Source organism: Monodelphis domestica, chromosome 1 (assembly GCF_027887165.1).
Source record: "Monodelphis domestica isolate mMonDom1 chromosome 1, mMonDom1.pri, whole genome shotgun sequence".
NCBI classification, from domain to species: Eukaryota; Metazoa; Chordata; class Mammalia; order Didelphimorphia; family Didelphidae; genus Monodelphis; species Monodelphis domestica.
In genome coordinates, this window is record NC_077227.1 from 757006916 (window position 1) to 757021559 (window position 14644).

Below are 14644 nucleotides of genomic sequence, written 5' to 3' on the forward strand. Positions count from 1 at the left end.
CTCAGATGCCCCCCTTCTTTCTGCCTCACTTCCACTACATACTCGCCTGGACCAAAGCTTGGCTGTGCCTGATCCCAGGCCTCCATTCCCTGCCTCCTGAGGCATTCCCTGGGGGCAGCGTCACCCCTGCCCTTCCTGGGGGCCCAAATACTCACAGGAAGGAGCTTGTTGTTCTCTGGCAGGGAGTTGGCCAAATTCTCGAGACCCTCATAGTCTTCCAACATGTAGTAACACTCGGCCAAGCGTTCCTGGTTTCGACCTTGTACGTAATACTGTACAGCGTTCAACCTGTGGGGTGCACCAGCATTGCCACCCTGTAGGGCAGAAGGACCAGCGGGGAGCCCCCCAAGCGCACCTCCTCTGTCGCACGCCTCCATCCCCGCAGCCCTCTTCATCGCGGCTCCCCACACCAGCCCCGGAGATAAGCCCACCGTCCAAAAGGAACCCTTTAAAAGGAAGTGGCGGGTGGTTTCTAGAAGGAAAACTCATCTTTTCCTGGTTACACCTGAATCCCTTGAGGAAACCTTGCTCCAAGCTATGGCGGGCCAGCCTAGACCTCCGGACTCCTGAGCTTCAGCGAAAGGCGAGGGGTTGCGAGGCTAGTTCAGGGAACGTCACGCAACAAGAGGCTTGTCACAGGGCTCAGGAGTCCGGGAAGGGAATCCCAATTTTACAGATGAGGACACGGAGGCAGGCGGTGATGGGCCACATTTTAACGCGGGTCTTCCTGCCTCCAGACCCAGCACTCCATGCCCTGGGGCGCCCCCTGGCAGCGTGGCCACATCCATCCCCCGTCCTCTGGGCAGGTCTAGACAGATACCATTTTTGTCGATCAGCAAAGTAGTCTCCAATGGCATTATGGGCTTGTTCAAGGAGGCTGTCATCAGCATCCCCAGATCCCGTCTTCAGTAACTGCAGGACTCGGAACCAGTCTCCCAATTTCAGCCGCAGGCCAATAGCCAGGTCCCTGCAAGAACACACGGAGGGGCCCCAAGACGTCAGTCTCACGCGACCCCGACAGGGAGCAGCGAAGCCTCTGAAGAGGGGCGCTTTCTGCTTCCCCGCCATGGCCTGCCTGGAGAACCAGCTAAATCACTCCCGTGAGCACAGATTTGTCAGCGAACTTTCCATTTTCTCTCTCTCGAGGAGGCGGATGATTTCAATGGGATCTCCCCACCAGATTATGAGTTTGAGGCCACACAGTTTACCTTTCCTTTTATCTCCAGGCCTCATATGGTGCCTGGCAAACAGTAGGTGCTTCATAAATGCAGGCTGAATGACTAGCACACGTCATTCTTTCTGGATTCAACAATGTCAGTTATGGATGAGGAGAGTTTACAACCATAGAGATCTCTGTTTCATAAAACGGATGTATAAATGGCCAAATCTAACCTGAATCACAAATACAAAACCCTGGACAAGAATATGCTTGATTTCCGGTTGCTTTTTGGCTCAACAAAATAAGAAAAGGAATGGAGGCCACAACCAAGACATAGAATAATCATTCCAAGGGACAGCTGGGTAGCTCGGTGGATTGACAGCCAGGCCTAGAGATGGGAGGCCCTGGGTTCAAATCTGGTCTCTTCAGACAGGCAGAACACGTTGAATCCTTCCTCATGAGGCTTCCATCCCAAAGACAACAGAGTGTGTCCAATGAGGGGCCTCTGTTATGTGTATGGTGCCTCCTGGTAACCCAACCTGGGATCCTGATAGCTTCTGTGGCTGCCATGCCAGGCTGGCCCACGTGGATGGAGCTCAACGGCATCTGAAGATCTTTGCTCACAGCCATCTCATCTCCAGATCCTCCTTCGACGTGGTCTCCATGGCCCTTGTCTCTTCCAGGACTATACAGGATCGTCTTCTCACCAGGGCATCGGGCACGTGCCAAGCAGCCGAGGAAATGCTCTTTGGGTCAATCAGCAGCTCGCAGCCAAAAACCTTCTGAGGACTGTCGGAACAGGAATTCCCAACAAGCCGATGGCACCTTGGGCTATGAGTCTCCAGCACAAGGAAGGGAGGGTGTCCCTGTCCTCTGCGCGGCTCTAAGAAGAGGCCAGACCATAGGATGCCAGACGAGAGAAAGGCAGAATCCAGTGATGTTGAGTTTTCTCCCAAAGGAAGAAAGAGTAAATCGTGGAGGCTGCACGTGGCCCAGGTTAGGCTCAGGGTCAGGAAAAGCTTCCTGTCATAGATGCATCCAAAAGTCCCAGGAGGCAGTGGGTTCTCCCTCCTGGCTAGCTCCAAGCAGAGGCCAGAGGAGCACTTGTGTGGCTTTCTTTGGGGCCCATGATGGCCCAGGTGTCCCCAAGTCCCTTCCCTCTCTAAAATCCCCCCATCCTGATCTACAAGGAATCTCTCTCTCTTCGAGGCGGCTCCCTGCGGCCCCTGGACCTTTCTGTTCTAACAGATACTGCCTGATGCTGCAGAGCGGAGGACACAGAACTGAGACCTCCCGAGGAATGCTCTGAGCCCAGGACCCACAACCAACCCGACCCTCAGTGTGTGAGTGCCTCAAAGGGAGCATCGACTCTACCCAAGGATATGCTATTGGTCAGTGGCCTTTTCTCTCTTCTCTCTTTATGTTTAACGAATCTTCTCTTCTCCCACCCCATCAGCGATGAAAAGGAGAAAGCCATCTTCACAAATGCGGGCCATGTTCAATAGCACACAGTGCATTGTGCACTCGAAGGCTGTCACCTCTCCGGCACGAGATGGCTGCAGTCCCTTTGGCAAGAGCAGCTTGTTCCCGGGCAGTGATCAGAGGCCTGGAGTCCCTCAGCGTCTTTCCTGTTTATAGCGTTATCATCTCTGCACAAATCGCTCTACTTCTGACCAGTTCCGTCCGTCTTTCAAGTTTCCCCTACAACTGCCCATTTTGTCATCTCCAATGATGCGCACACAGTCTATTCCATGAAGGTGCCACAGTTTGTTAGCCATTCCCCAATGGGCGCTCCCAGAGTTTCCAGTGCTTAGCCAATATAAAAATAACAGATTGTGCATATTACATGCATGCATACATATATGTTCATATGCACTTAATACATGGACCTTCTCTCTGAGGAACAGACCTACTATTGGGTGGTGTTGCTGGCCAAGAGGCATATAGAGATAGTTCAGCGACTTTGGGGTATCGTTTCAAATTGCTCTTAAACTCCTTTTCTCTTTTGACGATGGAAGTTATTCTCATTTTTTAAAAGTTCGTATAGATGGGAAAGCGGAAACGGATTCATGTAGTCACTTTTCTAGGTGTGAGATGGCGTGAGTTTTCCCTGCTTTGATATCTTCTTCCTTCAGAATGAACTTCCAACGCCCTCACACGTGTGTCTCTGGGGATTAACGTTCCCCTACCGCTCCAGTAAAGATCCGCTTTTTGTCCTTAAAGAGGAAGTCTAGCTTTAACTGTCAGTAAGCCTACAGCTTTTACTTGGGGCCAATGTGTTCCAAGATCTCCTCTCATTCACGGTAGAAGCTGCCAAGGCTTGAGGGATCCTGGGGTTCTGTGTGCTTGAACTGCTTCTTCTACAATGTTTGTAGCATTTTGTCTATACTGTGGAACTCTTGGTTTTGCCTAGAACCTCCCTGGGATTTTTCCCTTGGAAATTTCTTTCAGAAAGTGACCAGTGGGGGGCAGCTGGGTAGCTCAGTGGATGGAGAGCCAGTCCTAGAGACGGGAGGTCCTGGGTTCTAATCTGGCCTCAGACACTTCCCAGTTGTGTGACCCTGGGCAAGTCCCTTGACCCTCATGGGCTAGCTCTTACCGCTCTTCTGCCTTGGAGCCCATGCACAGTATTGACTCCAAGACGGAAGGGACCAGTGGATTCTTTCTCACTTGGCTTTATCCTCTGGTTCTAACAGAACTAGGCAGTTTTCATGTGTAATTTCCTGAATTAAAGTACCCAACATTTTGTATATCATGAAAGTCTTCATTTTAATGTATTCTTCCCTTCAAAGGGAAACCAAGCCACGTGAGGCACAGAGTTGCAGTCTCATGGACAGATCCTTTCTCCTCTCCTACTCTGTCTATGGAGATGTCTTTTTTAATGTTAAAATTAAACTGTTAAAAAGTTAGCTAAAAAAAGCGGATTATCACATGGCCTTAAGAGGCCTTGAATGCCAGTTTAGAAGGGAGGCTTTATCCCTAGGCCTTGGAAGATGGATAGAAAGAGTCTTGGAGTAGGGAGTGACCTGGTCAGATACAGGCTTTCTGGTGGCGCCTCGGTGCCCACCGGCTCCAGCCCCAGACCTGGGCCTCCCCAATGGAACAATGGAGATTTGAGCCCCGGACTTCAATCCCCAGAAGCCTTTGCTCTAGTTCCCGAGATGCCCTCCCAGCTCACTGCACTCCCCACCTGGGCGAGATCAGAATTTCTAGTTAACTGGCTGCCGAGGCTCCTCCTACTTCCGCTCCCCAGCAGACGCATGCGCCTCTCCACCCCCGCCCCCGCCCCCGCCCCCGCGCTTTCTTACTGGCACCTTCTTAAATTCTTCATCTCTAATAAGCCTCCAAAACGCGATCCTTCTAGCAGAGCCCCTCCCCCACGCCCCGGCTCACCTCCGGTCCATATCCAGGTACATCCTCTCGGCCTCCTCGAACCGGCCGAAGTACGCGGCCACCTCGCACTGCTTCATGGACTCGCTCTGAAGGTTGCCCAGTCGCTTCACAAACTTGATGCCCTGGTAATCCTTACAGCGCACAAAGGCCTGCTCTGCCGTCTGCAGGTCCAGCTTCTGAAGGGCCGCTTCTGCCAGGAGGCGCCTGTTCAGACACGGAAGCGGCCCACCCATCCATTTCTGGCCAGGGGGCCGGCAGGGCTTCGCCCCCTCTCCGCCTTCCCCGAGGGGAGCCTCTGAGCCCACGCTGGGGCTCGAGCGCGCTCAGGACCCGTCACACACTCCAGCCTAGAGCCAGAGAGCTCCCCTGGGACCACCAAGCGGGGGTGTCACAGGCAGTCCCCTGCTCTGAGGGGCTTTTTACCAGAGCCGGGGATGGGGGTTGTCCTCGATGAACTGGGAAGCATCATCAATGCCGACCTTCTCAATCAATGCTCGGCTGTCCCGCAGGGACCGGATCTCAAAGTTGATGATGTAATCCTTATTAGGGTGTTCAGGGTTCTGAAATGAAATAAGAAAGTCCAAGTGCCTCCTGGGACCTCCGTGTCTGCTGGTTTTACCAAGGAAAGGCGCTGGGAGAAGCAGTGGGGAAGGGGAGGGGGTCAGCCTTGTAGCGACACCCCTAGGACACCCCTAGGACCTCCCACCCCCATCCAGCGACAGCCCAGGGCCAAGGGGAGGGGTAAAGGGGGATGGGCGCTTTGTGGCACTAAACACCCCCCCACCACCCCCCCACCACCACCCCCCGCATGGGGGGGGGGGGCTCTGCTTGGCTGCTCTGAGTGGTGCCCAGGAGTGGAAGCGGCCACTAATGGTATGGACAGAGCGTGAAGGTGGCAAGTTATCCAAATACAGCTCAGAGGCAGGAGAGGCCACTCCAGCTTTGCCCACGACCCTCTTCTTCAGCCCGAATTCAAGGGGAATCTCAGCGAAACCGTGAACCAAGAACTAAATGGGGAAGTGCTTTACCTTCAATATTTCGTCCAAGAGAACCGACTTAATTTCTAAATCTTCGAAGTTACAAATGTATCCAGAAGTCTGAATGGGTTCCTTGGAAAGAAAAGCGGGTCTTGTTGTGCATTCATACAAGGCTTTCCTCACCTTTACGGGCTAGGCTTCCTGGCTGAACACGTTTGTGTGGGGACTTCCCAGGGAGGGTCACTCCATCTACCCAAGCGGAAAATGTACGAGAAAGACTCGCAGACGCTGGCCACAAATGCGGTCTTAGAAACCTGTGCTGGCCTAGAATCTGAGGCTAATGTGGGCCCAGAAAACAGTGCCCTCAAGCACCCGCGGGAGGGGTGACTACACTCGTCCAGTAGCCAGTCAATACCAGATCAAAACAGAGGCGATCCAAATGAAGTCAGAAAATAACAACAAAACAAGAAAGAACGGCACGGCATGTTTCTCGACTAACAAAGGTCAAAACTGTCCAAATGAAGATTTTTTAAAATGTAAACCCCCATTACCTCCCCTATTATTCAACATTGCACTAGAAACACTAGCAGTAGCAATGAGAGAAGGAAAAGAAATGGAAGGTATTAAAACAGGCAATGAGGAGACCAAGCTGTCACTCTTTGCGGATGACATGATGGTCTACTTAAAGAATTCCAGAGAATCAACCAAAAAGCTAGTTGAAACAACCAGCAATTCTAGCAAAGTTGCAGGTTACAAAATAAACCCGCATAAGTCATCAGCATTTCTATATCTCCAACCCATTTCAGCAGCAAGAATTAGAAAGAGAAATTCCATTTAAAGTCACCCAAGACAATATAAAATACTTAGGAATCTATCTGCCGAGACAAACACAGGAACTATATGAACACAACTACAAAACACTCTCCACACAATTAAAACTAGAACTAAACAATTGGGAAAACATTGATTGCTCATGGGTGGGACGAGCTAACATAATAACATAATAAAAATGACAATCCTACCCAAATTAATTTACTTATTTAGTGCCATACCCACTGAACTACCAAAAAACTTCTTTACTGAATTGGAAAAAACCATAATAAAGTTCATTTGGAAGAACAAAAGATCAAGGATATCCAGGGAAATCATGAAAAAAAAAATGCCAAGGAAGGACTTGCAGCCCCAGATCTCAAACTATACTATAAAGCAGTGGTCATCAAAACAATTTGGTACTTGCTAAGAGACAGAAAGGAGGATCAGTGGAATAGACTTGGGGAAAGTGACCTCAGCAAGACAGTCTATGACAAACCCAAAGATCTCAGCTTTTGGGACAAAAATCCACTATTTGATAAAAAACTGCTGGGAAAATTGGAAGACAGTGTAGGAGAGACTAGGTTTGGATCAACATCTCACACCCTACACCAAGATAAACTCAGAATGGGTGAATGACTTGAATATAAAGAAGGAAACTATAAGTAAATTAGTTGAACACAGAATAGTATACATGTCAGACCTTTGGGAAGGAAAAGACTTTAAAACCAAGCAAGAGCTAGAAAAAAGAATCACAAAATATAAAATCAATAATTTTGACTACATCAAACTAAAAAGCTTTTGTACAAACAAAACCAATGTAACTAAAATCAGAAGGGAAGCCACAAACTGGGAAACAATCTTCATAACAAAAACCTCTGACAAAGGTCTAATTACTCAATTTTACAAAGAGCTAAATCAATTGTACAAAAAAATCAAGCCATTCTTCAATTGATAAATGGACAAGGGACACGAATAGGCAGTTTTCAGTTAAAGAAATCAACACTATTAATAAGCACATGAACAAGTGTTCTAAATCTCTTATAATCAGAGAATGCAAATCAAAACAACTCTGAGGTATGACCTCACACCTAGCAGATTGGCTAACATGAAAGCAGAAGAAAGTAATGAATGCTGGAGGGGATGTGGCAAAGTTGGGACACAAATGCATTGCTGGTGGAGTTGTGAATGGATCCAACCATTCTGAAGGGCAATTTGGAACTATGCCCAAAGGGCAATAAAGGACTGTCTGCCCTTTGATCCAGCCATAGCACTGCTGGGCTTGTACCCCAAAGAGATAATAAGGAAAAAGACTTGTACAAGAACATTCATAGCCGCACTCTTTGTGGTGGCCAAAAATTGGAAAATGGGGGCCTGCCCTTCAGTTGGGGAATGACTGAACACATTGTGGTTATCTGGTGGTGATGGAATACTATTGTGCTGAAAGGAACAATGAACTGGAGGGATTCCATGTGAACTGGGACGACCTCCAGGAAGTGATGCAGAGTGAGAGGAGCAGAACCAGGAGAACATTGTACACAGAGGCCGATACATTGTAGCACAATTGAATGTAACTGACTTCTCCATTAGTGTCAATGCAGTGATCCTGAACACCCCCGAGGGATCTATGAGAAATTACACTATCCACATTCAGAGGAAAAACTGTGGGAGTAAAAACACCAAAGAAAAACAACTGCTTGAATACATGGGTGGAATACATGGCTGGGGATCAGACCCTAAATGAATATCCTAGTGCAAACACCAACAACATGGAAATGGGTTCTGATCAAGGACACATGTAAAACCCAGTGGAATTGCATGTTGGCTATGGGAAGGGTGGGGGGAGGGGGGAGAAATAGAAAACAATTTTTGTAACCAAGGAATAATGTTTGAAATGGACCAAATTAAAAAATAATGTTGAAAAAATAAAAATAAATAAGACTGTAAACCCCAACTAAAACTAAGTGTCCCAAGAGGGTCTGATTCTATGAGAATGCATGTGGAGGGCTCAGGGGGCTCTCTGATAGGCTTCTGGAGAGTTACTAGCAATGAGAAGAGGAATGTCTTGCTTTTGCTGGGTCTAAATTTTTTTCTAAATTTTAAAAAATTATTCAAGTGGTTAAATTATTTGAGAAAATAGTGCCAAATCCCTTTATTTCTCCTGAAAGGAAGCATTAGGACAGAAATCTGTGAAGAGGAATGAATCTCCCTCAAAGAAAAGGAAAATGAACCAAAAAGAGGTAAAGACAAGCTCTCCTGGGGCCTTCGAGATGCTGGACTATAAGGAAGAACACGGCTCCATCCTGAAACATCCCCTTTTTATTTGGGGTTTGGGGATGGCAAAGGAACCATATAAGCAGGAGACAACAATCTGAAACATGGCCAGGTCCACAGGAAGGAAGAGAAACAGGAATGCACTGAGCGGGAGTGAACGGCGTGGCTAGTTTAAGGCCTTTCGATAATGTGAAGAACAAAGTTTGGGGGGCCCCTTGAGAGAACCCACCAAGTCACCCGAAGGAGCCCAAATTCCAGGACGATCTCGGACGAGGTCACTGACCACATCAGAGTGTCCTGGCACGGCAGACTGAGCTCCGTGAACATCCGCTCTGCCCTGGACTCGGGAGATTATCTTTACAAGGAGAAGTAAGCCAAGTCAGACCCGAGAGCAGCCCCGTGAGTCAGTGCCTGGAAGGGGCCCTGGAGAAGGGAACAGGCTGGGCCGAAGAGTCATGAGGAGAGATTTCAGCAGGCAGCCAGAGGGTTCAGGACATCTTCACATCCCCCTCCTGCCCTGGTCATTTCCCTTGTGGGTGGAGAAGAGCTGAGGGCAGAGCAGCCCAACCCCCTAGTCATTCCTGGGGAAGGCTTAGAGCAGATCAAGGAAAGGGGAGGCTCTGGAATTGGTGGTTAACCGCTAAAGGAGCCCAGAAAAACGCTGCATCTCCTGGTCAAGAGGGGCACAGCGTGAGCCTCTTTGAAGCTGTCCTTAAAAGGTCAACAAGGACGGAGAAGAACGGATGCCAAGAGATGCAGGCATCCCCTGCCCAGTGCCAGCTCACCCCCTGGGCTGTGCCAATGGAACAGGAGGGTTTCCGAGGAGTCCACACAGGGGTCCTGCTCGAGGAACCCGCCTCCCCCAAACTCTCAGGGGCCAGCAGCGGGACAGAAACGCCATCCGCCAAAGCAGCCCTTTCCATTCAAGCTTCCTGAGAAACGATTCTCTACCAGGAGAGCCTTTTTCCCTTGGCACCAACTGTGTGTGTGTGTGTGTGTGTGTGAGAGAGAGAGAGACAGAGAGACAGAGAGAGAGACAGAGAAAGAGAGAGAGAGAGAGAGAGAGAGAGAGAGAGAGAGAGAGAGACAGAGAAAGAGAGAGACAGAGAGATGGAGAGACGGAGAGAGGGAGAGACAGAGACAGAGAAAGAGACAGAGACAGAGAGAGAGAGAGAGACAGAGAGAGACACACACAGAGAGAGAGAGAGACAGAGAAAGAGAGAGACAGAGAGATGGAGAGACGGAGAGAGGGAGAGACAGAGACAGAGAGAGACAGAGAGAGGGGGCGGAAGGAGAGAGACAGAGACAGAGAGACAGAGAGAGAGAGAAAGAGAGAGACGGAGAGAGGGAGAGACAGAGACAGAGACAGAGAGAGACAGAGAGGGAAGGAGAGAGAGAGAGAGACACACACACACACACACACACACACACACACACACACACACACACACACACACACACACACAGTCTGTGCAGCCGGCTAGGCCCAGACAGAGCGCAGCCTACAGGAAAGGACCCAGGAGGTGCAAGTCTAGAAGCCCGAGTTGAATGGCCATCCTCGGGGATCCCGGCTCAGCTGAGGTCAGCCGATCGGCGTGAGCAGAGCAAAGATTCGAGGCCAGCTTAGCCTGGCAGGAAAGGACAAGAGGGAGGCCGCGGACCAGGCTCCGAGCAGGTCTGCGGGGGAAGACACGAGCCACTGCCTGGGAAAAGGGTCGGCAGCCGACTGGAGGAGGAGAAAACGAAGAGTGTGGAAGAGGCCAAGGCGTGCCGGGGAAGCTCCTGGACCCTCAGGGCCCCGGCAGGCCCCTGAGGACGCCCTCCAGGCGGGGAGCCTTCAGCAGCCCCTCTTGCCCGGCACACGGGACTTCCTGCGTCATTAGTGGAGGAGGCGCCGGGGCGACCCCAAGCCAGGCCTGGGCAGGAAAAGGCGCTCCGAGGGCAGAAACCAGCCGAGGGGCCTCGTCCTCCCTGCAGGCGTCCCCAGGAGCTCCACAAGCCCCCGCTCACACCCCAGACGCAGCCCCCCCCAGGCCCGCCCGCACGACTGCCCACAGTGGTCATCCGCGCCCTCTGCCGCTGTCCCAAGGCGGCCCTCCTCGGGAAGGAGGTTCTTCCTCACGTCTGCCCTGAGCTGGCGCTGCTGCGAGCCCAGGACAGGGGGGACACCCGGGGGCGGGGGGGCTGGGAGCCCAGGGCAGGGGGGGCACCCGGGGGCGGGGGGGCTGTGAGCCCGGGGCAGGGGGGCCTGTGAGCCCGGGGCAGGGGAGACCTGGGGGCAGGGGAGACCCGGGGGCAGGGGGGCTGGGAGCCCAGGGCAGGGGGGGCACCCGGGGGCGGGGGGGCTGCGAGCCCGGGGCAGGGGAGACCCGGGGGGCAGGGGAGACCCGGGGGCAGGGGAGACCCGGGGGCGGGGGGGCTGCGAGCCCGGGGCAGGGGGGGCACCCAGGGGCAGGGGGGCTGGGAGCCCAGGGCAGGGGGGGCACCCGGGGGCGGGGGGGCTGCGAGCCCGGGGCAGGGGAGACCCGGGGGGCAGGGGAGACCCGGGGGCAGGGGAGACCCGGGGGCAGGGGGGGCTGCGAGCCCGGGGCAGGGGAGACCCGGGGGCAGGGGAGACCCGGGGGCAGGGGGGGCACCTGGGGGCGGGGGGGGGGGCTGCGAGCCCGGGGCAGGGGGGGCACCCGGGGGCGGGGGGGGGGGCTGCAAGCCCGGGGCAGGGTGACCCGGGGGCGGGGGGGCGCGGCAGTCTTTGCCGGGAAGCTCCCCCCGGGGCGCCCGTCCTCACCTCGGGATCCAGGTTCCTGAAGACGTACATCCTGGTCTTCTCCATCATGGCGAACAGGTCCGGGTTGTCCCTGGCCCACTTCATGTCCCAGACGTCCTTGCGCTCCAGCTTCAGCAGCTCGCCGATGGTCTGCTGCCCGCTGCTGTCGGTCACGCGCGCGTCCAGGTCAAAGAAAGTGAGGACGCCCGAGATGTCGATGATGGCCAGGCGGCTGGGGGAGGGGCACGGTGGCGAGGCTCCGAGGGGGGGCCTGCCCCCCGTGCCCCGCCCTGGCCGCACCTACCTGGAGTTGCAGTTCAGGGAGAGCTGGTAGGCCCGGCACTGCAGGCCGTACTTCTGGATGAGGCCCACGTTGGGCAGGCTGTACCGCTGGATGGCGCCCGACTCGCGGCCCTGAAAGGCAGACACACGTCAGCTTCCGGGGCTTCGGGGCCTTTCCGGGGGGGGGCCTGCCTGGGGGGGGGGCGGGGCAGCAGCAGAAGCGGCCGGGCGGCCGTCTACCGCGTCCCGGGACCTCCCCGACGGAGGCTCGTCTGCGGGAGGCCGGCGGGGCGGAGGCTCGCTGCTCGTCCGTCCGTCGTCCCCGACAGAGGGGGAAACTGAGGCCAGGCGGCGGGCGGCGCTTACCACGATCAGCGTCTTGTCGGAGGCCGTGATGGCGCAGATGGGGTCCCCGGTGGCCTGGAAGCCACAAAGACGGTCAGCGGCCGGCCCCGAGGAGGCGCGCAGCCCCCGGCCCCGGCGACAAGTCACCTACCTGGACGGCCTTGCTGTAGTCCAGCACCCCGTCCACGGCTCCGGAAGGCGTGTCGTCCACGTGATAAATCCTGAGGGGAAGCGAGCTGTCAGGGGCCGGCCGGGGGCCGGGGGGAAGGCTTCCTGGAGGAGGGGGCGCTGCGGGGGCCTCCAAGGAAGCGGACTTGAGGAGGGGCCGGCCGGGGGGAGGGCGACGCCTGGCTCCGGGCCCCAGGGATCCCCCCGAGGAATGATGGGAGCGGCCGGGGCGCCCCCGGACCCCCGCAGCTCAGGGAAGGGCAGCCCCACCTCTCGCGGCCTTCCTTCCGGGACCTGGCCACCTGGTTGATCTCCAGAGCCGTCAGCTTCTTGGCCACGCGGTACTGCCACGTGTAGAAGGCCTCCTTGGAGGCTGCGATCACGTGCGTCTTGGTCATCGCCACGAACAGGGGCACTGCGGCGGGAAGGGAGGCTCAGGGGCGGCCGCAGCTCCCCAAGCCCCCTGCCCAGCAGGGGAAGGCGCTGGAGCCCCTCCGCCAGGACGGCGGCTCCCCTTCCCCTTCCGGGGCGCCAGCGCCCAGCCCAAGAGGAGCCACAAAGCCGCAGCGCTCCCCTGGGGCCCGGCCGGTCCCCTCGGCGCGCCGCCCAGCCCAAGGGCCCCTCCTCTCCCTCCAGGCCGGCTGGCGCCCTCCCCGCGGGCACAGACACTCCGCCGTGGGCCCCGGTGCGGTCAGTCCTTCTCCGGGCCACGGCCGTCTCCTTTGGGCTCCCCCAAAGGGCTGTGATGACTCTTTGGGGTATCCGGAGCCTTGTGAGCGGGGGCGCCCTCGGGGTCTGAGCCCAGGCAGGAAGCACCACCTTGTGTCATTCCCAATTGCTTTCCAAAGGGGTCGCACCACTTCACAGCTCCACCAACAATGTAGAGGCGCGCCCAAGGCCGGCCTTTGTCCCTGCCGCCTGGTAGGGTGCGAGGCGGGGGCCCAGCTCGCTTCGGCGGGCATTCCTCTTACTCGTTGCTCATTAGCCGTGACTTGGAGCTTTCATCCTTGCGGTTGGGAGCCCTCTGCAATTTTTCTTGCAAAAGCTGTTTATAAGGGGGCAGCTGGGTGGCCCCGCGGACAGAGCCAGGCCCAGAGACGGGAGGTCCTGGGTTCCAATCCAGCCTCAGACCCTGCCACTTGACCCCCCTGGCCCCGCCATTATCACTCTTCTCGCCCTGGAACCTGATTGACCGCGTCCTGTCAGAGAAGCCCAGCTCCGTCCGTCGGTCTGGAAGAAGGTCTCTATCGGCCACTCCAAGCACGGCCCATCCTGGCTGCAGGAAGCTCCAGGGAGGGCGGCTCAAGACGGGGCACCTTGACATGACTCTCATCACCTTCAGGGGCTCCTCGTACCCCACTCCACAGGGAAGCCTTTGGGGGCTCCTCGCACCCCGCTGCACAGGGAAGCCTTTGGGGGCTCCTCACACCCTGCTCCATAGGGAAGCCTTTGGGGGCTCCTCACACCCTGCTCCATAGGGAAGCCTTTGGGGGCTCCTCACACCCTGCTCCATAGGGAAGCCTTTGGGGGCTCCTCACACCCTGCTCCATAGGGAAGCCTTTGGGGGCTCCTCGCACCCCGCTCCATAGGGAAGCCTTTGGGGGCTCCTCACACCCTGCTCCATAGGGAAGCCTTTGGGGGCTCCTCACACCCTGCTCCATAGGGAAGCCTTTGGGGGCTCCTCGCACCCCGCTCCATAGGGAAGCCTTTGGGGGCTCCTCGCACCCTGCTCCATAGGGAAGCCTTCAGAGTGTGGGAGAAGAACATACTTTAAAGAGGAAAAATGTCCAAGACGCGTCTGCTGGGAAAATGTAAAGGGGAGCCGCGCCGCGATTCAGGAGTGAAAGGAAGCCGGAGAAAAGCAGCCACAGGGGCAGGGGGAGGCCGCAAAGGCCGTCTCTGTGACCCGAGTCAGCATTTCAGCGGCCAAATGAGAGCAAGCCTGAAGTCAGACTCCTAAATGCCTCTGAGTGAGGTGGGGGTCGGGCCAGGAAGCCCAAGTATGGCCCTGGGCCGGAGACACTGGCACCCCGGCAGGACCTTCACCCCAACCACCTCGGCGTCCCCTTTTGTAGACTCAGGACTGCCACACACTCACACCCAGACACACTCACAGACACTCACACGTGCACCCTCACACCCAGACACACACACTATCTCCCATACACACTCAGACTCACACACACAGAAACACACTCACACATATACCCTCACACCCAGAGACACACACAGACACACTCTCATACACACTCACACACATGCACACACTCTCATACACACTCACAAACACACACACATGCACACTCAGACACTCACACAAACACTCTCATACACACACTCACACACACACTCACACATACACCCTCACACCCAGAGACACACACAGACTCTCATACACACTCACAAACACACAAACGCACACACTCTCAGACACTCACAGACTCTTTCATACACACTCAGACACACACACAG

The 14644-nt window shown here is 55.3% G+C and overlaps 1 protein-coding gene across 2 annotated transcripts in view; it reads right to left on the minus strand.

The window, feature by feature from the left end:
• The window catches only part of WDR35 (WD repeat domain 35), a 47603-nt gene that overhangs the window by 9475 nt on the left and 23484 nt on the right, over positions 1–14644 (minus strand). Inside the window, exons 12-21 of one of the 2 annotated variants that reach the window (XM_056814849.1) lie at positions 12443–12587; positions 12156–12225; positions 12026–12079; positions 11682–11791; positions 11399–11609; positions 5581–5661; positions 4976–5112; positions 4553–4756; positions 821–967; positions 156–288 (exon numbers count right to left, since the gene is read on the minus strand). In XM_056814849.1, the coding sequence (XP_056670827.1) occupies positions 156–288; positions 821–967; positions 4553–4756; positions 4976–5112; positions 5581–5661; positions 11399–11609; positions 11682–11791; positions 12026–12079; positions 12156–12225; positions 12443–12587 (1292 nt within the window). The remainder of the gene's footprint in view (positions 1–155; positions 289–820; positions 968–4552; positions 4757–4975; positions 5113–5580; positions 5662–11398; positions 11610–11681; positions 11792–12025; positions 12080–12155; positions 12226–12442; positions 12588–14644) is intronic. The other variant, XM_056814851.1, reaches the window with a different exon arrangement.